Source organism: Arachis hypogaea, chromosome 13 (genome assembly GCF_003086295.3).
Source record: "Arachis hypogaea cultivar Tifrunner chromosome 13, arahy.Tifrunner.gnm2.J5K5, whole genome shotgun sequence".
Classification (NCBI taxonomy): Eukaryota; Viridiplantae; Streptophyta; class Magnoliopsida; order Fabales; family Fabaceae; genus Arachis; species Arachis hypogaea.
The window spans coordinates 23,653,152-23,663,493 of record NC_092048.1 but is presented as its reverse complement, the minus strand read 5'-3'; the positions used below and the strand labels follow the sequence as shown (position 1 = coordinate 23,663,493).

The following is a 10,342-nucleotide window of genomic DNA, read 5'->3' as shown; positions in this document are numbered from 1 at the left end:
TGGCTCCTGACTTCGACACATCGGCAATTGGGGTCTTCAAGACCATTCGGGACGGCAAAATTGTCGATATGCCGAAGAAGTGATTTCTGTAATCTTATGAATTTTGTAATTTTCGTAGACCTTGTCGCATAGTTCGGTGAACTTTGTTGTTGTGCATGTTGGATATAACTTTAAACTACTTTAGTAGTCGCCTGGTCAGCTTATGATTAGTGTTCTTCCCCTCTTACTCGGTAATGCTTTTTGTTCTATCTTGTTGCCGTTTTGTTGGTATTGGCTTGTCACTTGTGTTTGTTTACCATTGCATTGGTAATTTGACGGAGCCGAGTCATGGCTTTATTGTTGCCATGGCTGCTTGTTATGGCATTAATTTGGTTGGTTCCCGGGGTGATCAGTCCCGGACTACCGTATCGTCGTCTCATTTACCATGTATCGTGAGAAATTTGTTGACATGGGATGTGTAAAAGGGAAAAAGTAAATTTAATCACAAGTGAATATTAATCGGCAGTTAATTAGATCTATGACAATAATAAGCATTCAACAAGAGTAATTTATTTAACCATAAAGCGACTTGGGTCTTACTGAGCCTCGCAGGTCGCCTACTCAGCGTATCTGGTCTAAGAATAAAACCTTCTTAGGTTACTTGCTTTCCATGTTCTAGGGACTTCCTTTTCGTCAAGTCTTTCCAGCTTGTAGGCACCCCTGCCGATTACTTCCTTTACCCTGTACGGGCCTTCCCAGTTTGCTGCTAGCTTGCCTTCTCTGTGAGTCGGTAATCCGATGTCGTTCTGCCGCAGGACCAGGTCATTTGGTTCGAACACTCTCTTGAGTACTTTGGCATTGTAGCGCAGAGCCATCCTTTGTTTCAGTACTGCTTCTGACAAATGGGCCATCTCTCTAGCCTCGTCAAATAGGTCTTTTTCCACAGCTTCTTCAACTCCTCCCAAGAGTAACCGTGGGCTCGGCTCACCGACCTCCACGGGTATTATGGCATCCACACCGTATGTTAGGCGAAATGGGGTCTCTCCAGTAGACGACTGCTGGGTTGTGCGGTAGGACCAGAAGACTGAGGCGAGCTCGTCAGCCCATGATCCCTTCCTTTTATCAAGCCGTTTTTTGAGGCCTAGCAAGATGACCTAATTCGCGGCCTCGGCTTGGCCGTTCGTCTGGGGGTGTTCCACGGATGAGAACTTTTGCTTTATGCCCAAATCGGCGAGGAACTCTCCAAACTTCCTATCAGTGAACTACGTCCTGTTATCGGAGATAACGACCCCGGGGATGCCGAATCGAGTTACTACTTGTCTCCACATGAACTTCCGACAATTTGATGAGGATATGCTGGCCAGTGGTTCGGCCTCTATCCACTTGGTGTAATAGTCGATAGCAACTATCAGGTACTTGACTTGCCCCGGACCGACTGGGAAGGGTCTGAGGAGGTCGATTCCCCAGTGTGAGAAAGGTCGGGAAGACGTCAATAGACTTAGCTCGGTTGCTAGTGCTTTGTGGAAGTTGGCGTTCTCCTGGCACTTGATGCATCTTCTTACGAATTCTTTAGCATCCTTCATCATCGCCAGCCAGTAGTAGCCAGCTCTGATGAGCTTTCTCGCCAGGGCTTTTCCCCCGATATAGTGACCGCAGCATCCCTTATGGACCTCTCTGAGCACATAGTCCGTTTGATCGGGACGCAAGCATTTCAATAAGGGTTGGATGAGTCCTTTCTTAAACAGCTGGCCTTGTATGATTTCATACTTGGCCGCCTCCCTTCTCAACGCCTTGGCCGACTTCTCGTCTTCAGGGAGCTTACCGCTTTCCAAGAAGTCGGTGATCGGGTCCATCCAAGAGGGATCTACCTTTGTTAGATGGAGGGTGACTGTTGGTTCTTTTATTAAGCCCTGGATGAGAGACCGATTTCCCGCTCCTGGCTTTGTGCTTGCCAGCTTTGACAGGAGATCTGCTCGCGTGTTCCTCTCTCTCGGGACGTGCTGCACCAAGACTTCTTTGAATTGCCTGGTTAACTCCCTGACCTTCTCCAGATATTTCTGCAGCAGCAAGTCTCTGGCTTGGTATGTCCCATTGATCTGCGAGGTCACGACCTGTGAGTCACTACATATTTCTAATCTCGTGGCTCCGACTTTCCTGGCCAGGACCAATCCCCCCCAAAATGGCCTCGTACTCTGCTTGATTGTTTGATACTGGGAATTCGAACTTAATCGACTGCTCATATACGACTCCCGTCGGGCTTTCCAAGATTATCCCGGCACACCCGAATGTCTGGTTGGAAGCTCCGTCCACGTGGAGCTTCCACCGTGTACTGGGTGTCTCGGTTGGGTCCCTTGTGACTTCTACCAAGAAGTCGACCATGGCTTGAGGTTTAATCGCCTGCCTGGGTTCATATCGTAGGTCATATTGGGACAGCTCAACAGCCCAAGTCATCATTCTTCCCGCTAGGTCGGGTTTCTGGAGTACCTGGCGAATTCCCTGGTCCGTCCTCACGATCACTTGATGGCCTTGGAAGTACTGTCGCAGTCTACGGGAAGTGGTCAAGAGGGCGAGCACTAGCTTCTCTAGTTTGCTGTATCTTAACTCTGCTCCCTGCAGCGCTCTTCTCACAAAATAAATTGGTTGTTGGATTTTTCCTTCCTCCCGCACCAAGACCGCTGCCATCGCTTCATCCGTTATGGACAAGTATAGGTATAGCGGCTCGCCACACTTGGGCTTCCCGAGAACAGGTGGTGTCGCAAGTATCTTCTTGAAATGCTCAAATGCTTCCTCACACGCCAGGATCCATTCAAACGCTATCCCCTTCTTCATCAAGTTGAAGAATGGTAGTGCCTTAGCAGCCGACGCCCCGAGGAATCGGGATAGCGCGGTGAGCCTTCCTGCCAACCTTTGAACGTCTTTGATGCACTCTGGGCTCTTCATCTGGAGTATTGCTTCGCACTTTTTCGGGTTGGCCTCCACCCCTCTTTGGGTTATCATAAACCCCAAGAATTTTCTTGCTTCCATGGCAAAAGCACACTTAAGAGGGTTGAGCCTCATGCCATGTTGTCGGAGGGAAGCAAATACATTTTCCAGATCGCTTATGAGGTCTTCAGGCCGGGTGGTCTTTACCAGGATATCATCTACGTATACTTCTACTGTTTTGCCTATAAGGTCGCTGAATATCTTGTTCATCAACCTTTGGTAGGAGGCCCCTGCGTTCTTCAGCCCAAACGGTATTACCTTGTAGCAATATATTCTCCTTGGCGTTATGAATGCCGTCTTTTCCTCGTCTGGCCGGTGCATCGGTATCTGATTGTAGCCGGAATAAGCATCCATGAAGCTCAGATACCGATATCCCGCCGCCGCGTCAACGAGCGCATCTATGTTGGGAAGGGGGTAGGAATCTTTGGGACATGCTTTGTTAAGATCGGAGTAATCCACGCACATTCTCCATTTTCCGTTGTGCTTTCTAACCAGGACTACGTTCGACATCCAGGTCGAATAGTCGAGTTCCCGTATGAATCCTGCTTCAAGAAGGCTGGCCGTCTACCTGGCCACCTCCTCTGCCCTTTCTTGTGACATTTTTCTTCTCCTCTGAGCTACTGACTTAGCTTCCGCCTTTACAGCTAGGTGATGAGACATGAGCTGGGGGTCTATCCCCGGCATGTCAGCTAGCGTCCAGGCAAAGAGGTCGCCGTTAGCCCTAATCATTTCCAATAGAGGTTCTTTCAAATTGTGTGGGAGGTTTCTGTTCACGAAGGTGAACTTCTCCTCAGAGTCGCCAACCCTGAACTTTTCCAAGTTTTCCTCCGGCTCGGGTCTAGGCTTGTTGTCAACCCCAGCGTCCAGGTCGGCGAGGAATACTCCCGATGCCACTTTGGATTTTTTTCTTAAGGAGAGACTGGCATTGTCGCAGGCGACTGCCGTTTCCAAGTCTCCCTTTATGGATCCCACAGATCCGTCATCAGCAATGAACTTCATTATCAACATCTTCGTACTGATCACTGCTCCGAGATCGTTGATAGTCTTTCTTCCGAGGATGATGTTGTAGGCCGTGGAGTCTCGTAGAACCACGAACTCCGCCATTACCAACCTTCTCCCCTGTCATAGTCCTATGGATAGCAGTAGGGAGATTATCCCATCAGGCTTGATAAAGTGGTCGCCCAAACCTACTACACCGTGCTGGTGAGTCTTTAAATCGGCATCTCGGAGATCCAAAGTATCGAACACGTTGCGGAACATGATATTTGAGTCGGCGCCGGTGTCTACGAGGATCCGTTTGATCAGGCCGGTTCCCACTCTGGCCGTGATGACCATCGGAGGATTTTCCGCGATCTCATCGAACCATTGGTCCTCTGGACCGAATGATATGGACGGAATCCTCTTGGAGTTTGGCGCGGGGTTAGATGATGAGACCGCTAGGACTTTGGCGTCCTTCTTGTGCGCCGACTTTGACCTTAGAGCCACGTCTCTTCCGATTACCACGTTTACTATGGTAAGGCCGTGCTCCTGGTCCTCGGGTTCTTGTCGCTGCTTTACTGTGCGGCTCTTATCCTCTCAATCTCAGTCCCGATCTCATCTTCTCGGCTCCCTGATGAGATGGAAGAATTCGGCTAGTTTTCCATCCCGGATCGCTTGTTCCAGCGCATCCTTTCGGTCAAAACAATCATGTGTTTTGTGCCCATAGCCCTTGTGATAATCACAATAGAGGTTCTTGTTTCCTCCGGTTCTGTCCTTTAGAGGTCGGGGCTTCGACAGAATCTCCTTCTCGGCTATCTGCTGATAAACTTCTACAATGGGGACTGTGAGGGGGGGTATAGTTGGTGAACTTTCCCACTCGGGGAAACGACTTGAATGTCTTGGCCGGCACTCCGTCTTTGGCGTGCTCCTTCAGCCTCTCCCCGCTACCGTGCTGCCGCTTGTTGGCTGCCACCACTTGACTAACTTCTTCATCGTTAATATATTCCCGAGCTACGTTCTGGATTTTCTGCATCGTCCACACCGGCTTGGTGGTAAGATGCTTCCTAAAATCCTCGTTCAGAAGTCCATTCGTCAAACATAAGCTGGCCACCGAGTCGGTTAGGCTGTCAATTTCTAAACACTCATCGTTGAACCTATCCAAGTATTTTCTGGTCGGCTCGCTGGATCTTTGTGTCACCCTGAGTAGGTTAATCGGGTGCTTTGCCTTTGCAATGCGGGTAGTGAACTGGGCCAAGAAAGCACGGCTGATGTCTGAAAACTTGACAACAGAACCTTGCTGGAGGTTATTGAACCACCGAATTGCAGGTCCTGCTAGGGTGACCGGAAAGGCGCGGCATATCACCTCGTCGCCTACTCCTTCCAAGTTCATCCGGGCCTCGAAGGCCGTCAGGTGTTCTTGTGGGTCTTGGGTCCCATCATACCTCATGTCCGTTGGCTTATCAAAGTGTTTTGGTAGCCGGACCTCGAGGATCGAATGATGGAAGGGGGTTGCACCCATGATCACAGGACGTCGCATTCTCTTCGGTCTTTCAGCGCCGTCCTCACGACTTCTCTCGGGGGTTGGTCTCCTCACAGGTCGGGTGTAGATTACGGGGTCGCGCCGTCTTCTTGGCACTTCCTGGTTCTCCTCCTGGAGACTATCCGATCCAGATCGCGGGCTTGGTGTACGCCTAGAACGACTTCTCTGGGGAGTTCTCCCTCGGGAGAACGCGAATAGTTTGGTTCGGTAGTCTGTTGACGACATCCCTAGTCTGTCAGCTGGTGTTCCAGGTTCTGTACCCTATGTCGCAGTTCTTGCATTATTCTGGCACTATCGCTACCTGCTCCCCCAAAGGGGCGTCTCTCTTAGGATCGTGAGGGTGGCTCGGGTTGTCGCAGAGGAGACCTTGTACGCTCGCGGGAGGAAGCCACCGAGGCTGCCCCCCTGGATTCGGCTCCACTGACAAGCTCTACAGGACCCATCAGGAAGTCCATTTGGGCGGATCTCCCACAGACGGCGCCAATGTTCGGAAGGCCGGGTACCTGACGGTTCGTGGAGGTCTTGAGTTTGAGTGCGGGATCCCGCCTGGTAGTGAGGTGTAGGAGCGAGGGTAGGAGCGGCCGACTTCCCGAGGAGTGGGGGGTCACCTGCAAAGACACTCCGACGCCCAAGTTAGGGGAGTGTATAGGTGATGTGTAAGCAGAGTAATGGTGATGTACCTTGGGGGAGAGGTAAGACCCTCCCCATATATACTCTGTCAAGAGTGGTCCCCGCGAGGGCAGACCCACCTTCCTCGAAGCTTCTCAATATAGTTGTAGCAGTGAGCTGTAAAGGACGCGTGTCCGGGTCGGTTGTTGAGCGTCTCATGTCCGCCCGTTCAGGTCGGGTGGTCTATGGGCTGAATCGGCCAGCATGACGTTTGGGTTGGGTCGTAACAATATAATATAACGAATAATTAATATTAATAAAAAACTAATTAACTATTATCGTTGACTGATGAGAGATTCGTCGAATTAATTAAATTTTTTATTTTTAAATTTTGAAAACACATTTTATCGATAGTTTGCTAATAATAATCCATTTTACCGATAATTTTTGGACGTAAAAATTATTCAAATTACCAATGGAATTTTGAGGCCAAAATTTTAATATATGAATATTTTTAATGTAAAATACAACAAATATTATTTTAATTGAAAAAATACAAAATGTCAATGACGTTTTGTACATGATTATAGTAGTATTTAACACACAGTTTGATTCATTATGGAGAATTTTATCCTTAATAATACAATATTAAAAAAGAAAAAGTTCGAATTTTGACCTACAATTTTTTATTGCCGATACTTTACCAATCTAAGTAGTGTTTGATATATTTTTTTACAAATGAGAACAATTAGGGAACCAAAAGCATATCAGCTAAAAATCAGCCAAAATGTGTTTGGGTTCCATGAAAAATCGGGTTTTGGTTTGTGTTTCGTGATCTCAGGAGCGGTTTTCAAACATATTATTCAAAAAGTGATTTTAATTAAACGGTTTTGTTTACTTTTTGGCTGGTCACATTTTGGTTCCATATACTTTTCCTTTACAAATATAATTTAAAAAGAAATTTATTTTAATTACTAAAAATTAATTACGTCATTTGATTTGTTTTCTGAAAAATTTTTTTAGTTGACTGAACTTTTTTTAAAAAGCTTAAAAAATAGATGTAAGATAGAATTTGTCCAATCTTTTAGATGTATTGTTTAAAAAAAGTATTTATTAAATAAAAAAATTATTTTCTAATATAAATTTTTTTTTTATAAAAAATCTTATTTTTATTATTATTACCAAAATTAACACGTTTTCAAAAGTTTTTTTTCGCTTTAAGATGTTAGATTATTTTTGGATAAAAATTTATATACAATTATTTTAAATAAAATTAATACTTAAAAATTATTAAAGAATAATTTAATTTAATTAAATATTAAAATTATCTAACCATGTCTAACTAGTTTGCACCTTACTTTTGACCTTTAAATATTTATATACACGTTAATGTAATTTTTCCGGACGTGGTGGCGAATTACGGACGAAGAAGGAAGCTTCCTCAACCACAGTTTCTGCGCCTGCCGCTGTTGATTTAAAGTGCAAGGCCCATCGCATCAACGCTCAACCACGGCGCTTACGTCATCCTCGATTGATTTCTGAGCTACGTGGCGCTTCCTGTGCAGGTTGGCGACAATACAATGACGTCATGTTATGGTAAGAGAATTATCCGTGCCATATGGTGGGCCCCAGTCACACCCTTACGTCATGCCACGCGGCTCCCGTGCGCGTCATCCCTTTTCATTCATTAACGTGTGTCTCGCGGCGCTCTTGGTTTTCATGCTTCCTCATGAGTTTAGTTTTGTTTTATTTTTATGAAAATATATTTAATAGCACATTATGTCAGAAAAACATTTATTCTTTCTGCAGATATAATTATATAAAGATAGTATTTTCATATAACTTCAATTGTTTTGTTTAATTTTTACCTCCCTCCTCAAACATCTTTCAAAAGTAATTTCTAATTTTATTGTTTTAACGTAAAACTTATATTTGTTCTAGAAATTATTTTTAATATGAAAATAAAAATTATATTTTAGTTAAATATTGATATTTAAAATGTATTATAGAAAATATAATCAACATATATTCTGTATATTAGTTAAAATATTGATACATTTTTAATACATACTCTGTGTATTATCAAAATGATAATACGTATCTAATACGTATTTGTATATTATTAAAATATTAATACGTGTTTAATATATATTTTGTGTGTTACAACACGCAAAATATATATTAACTTTTAATCTGTAAAATTTATCCACATGTAATTATATTAAATAATTTTATTTTCAACAAAAATATTAATAATTTTTTTAATAAAAAAAATTAGCCTATTTATCCAGTTACTCTTGTTTAAACATCTAATTAGATCATTTCTTTTTACAATTACGTGCAGATAAAAGCTAACAATATAATAAGATTTCTAAAGATAATCCTTAATTTTACCTCTAAAAATTAACGTCAAATTTAATTTAATCTTTAAAATTCTAATAGACTTAAATTAAACTCTAAAATGTATAATCGTAATTCGTATTACTTCTTGAATTAGTTTTTGTTAATTACATATTAATTTAGTACATTAATTTATTATAATTTAAATTATTCATTTAAATTTTATGTGATTGAAATTTATTAAAATTTTTAGAAATTTGACTGCAGTTTCTAAAATTCCAAATTTTTTAAATTAAATTTATTGTTGTCGTTTTTGTGAAAATATTATAAAGTTAATCAAGTTTATAAAAAATTTAGTACATCTTATTCATAAAAAACTTAAATGAAAAGTCCAAATTTTGATAAATTACGTACAAAATTAACACGTAATTCATAAAAACTAATTCATTGTTAACGTAAGTTATTATTGTAAATTTTAAAATTTAAATTGAATTATTTATAATTTTATAAATCAATTTGGATTCAATCTCAAATTTTAAAAGGCAAATTGAATATTAACTCAACTTTCATATCCTATCTATTTTCCATTTGGGGTACAACATCTTTTTTCTTGTTTGTAAAGGAGAAAGAATAATTATTCAATATTAAAAATAATTTTGTTAAAAAATTAATTTTTGTTTACCTAATAACTATTTGTAATAGATGAACAAAAATTTAAAAATTAATAATAATAAATAAAAATTATATTATTAACCGAAAAAATTAATTCACTAAAATAAAAATTATAAATATATCATAAAAAATATTAAAATTATCAAAATTTATTATTTTTAATTATTATTTAATTACTAATTTAATTTTTTTAATTTAAATTTTTTAGTCTAATAATTTAATAATATATTTTATTTTATATTTTTAAATATTAATAATTAAAAATAATAAATTATAATATTCTTACAATATTTCTCTAAGTTCACAACTCATTAATCCAAGAAGGATAGGGATATGCAATTGCCGTCCCGTGAATAATTAAAACGTACGTAATAAAATAAACAAAGGAGGAAGTGACACAAATCCAATCAAATGCTAATACTACCAAAAAATAAAAATAAATAAAAATATCACCTTTAATCTTTGGAACCTTAGAAAAGAAAAATATATGCTTATATTGGCGTTGACGTTATCATCATCATCATTGTAAGTGAAATAAATAATATCACCCACTCACCACCCCACCTCTTCAATTCAATACCCCCATATTTTATATATAAGCCATGGCTCCCCTAAGATTCAGCCACCACACATTAATAATTTGATCATATTCATTATAATAACCTCAACACCATGCAACAAGCAATACCTTACAGGTCATGGCGAATTGATCCACACACCCACACCACCACCACACACTTCACAACCCCACCGCCACACTCAGAAAGCAGGGATAACAACAACAAGAAGAAGAAGAGTAAAATGGTGGAGAGAATAGTGTTAGAGAACGCGGTTATAGTGTTTGGGAGGAGAGGGTGCTGCATGAGCCATGTGGTGAAGCGGTTACTTCTTGGACTTGGTGTCAACCCTGTGGTTCATGAGGTGGAAGAGAACGATGAAGAAGGCGTTGATGGAGAATTGCAAGCAGCGGTTATTGCTGCCAACAACAAGAACAATGAAGATTATTCTGATGAAGGGTATTTTAGGAATAGCAGTAATAATAATAATAATAATAAGGTGCAGTTTCCAGCAGTGTTTATAGGTGGAAAGTTTTTTGGAGGATTGGATCGAATTATGGCTACTCATATTTCTGGTGAATTGGTTCCCATTCTCAAACAAGCTGGGGCTCTATGGCTGTAATTAACTCATATATATACCATGGTTTAATTTCCTTTGATTAATAAATTATGATCATTTTTCTTC

The 10,342-nt window shown here is 41.1% G+C and overlaps 1 protein-coding gene across 1 annotated transcript; it reads left to right on the top strand.

Moving 5' to 3' along the window:
• The first annotated feature begins 9,592 nt into the window (after nucleotides 1-9,592).
• Nucleotides 9,593-10,342, top strand: LOC112737724 (glutaredoxin-C9-like). The gene has a single exon (XM_025787783.3). The coding sequence runs from the start codon at nucleotides 9,773-9,775 to the stop codon at nucleotides 10,277-10,279; it is 507 nt and encodes a 168-aa protein (XP_025643568.1). The 5' UTR covers nucleotides 9,593-9,772; the 3' UTR covers nucleotides 10,280-10,342.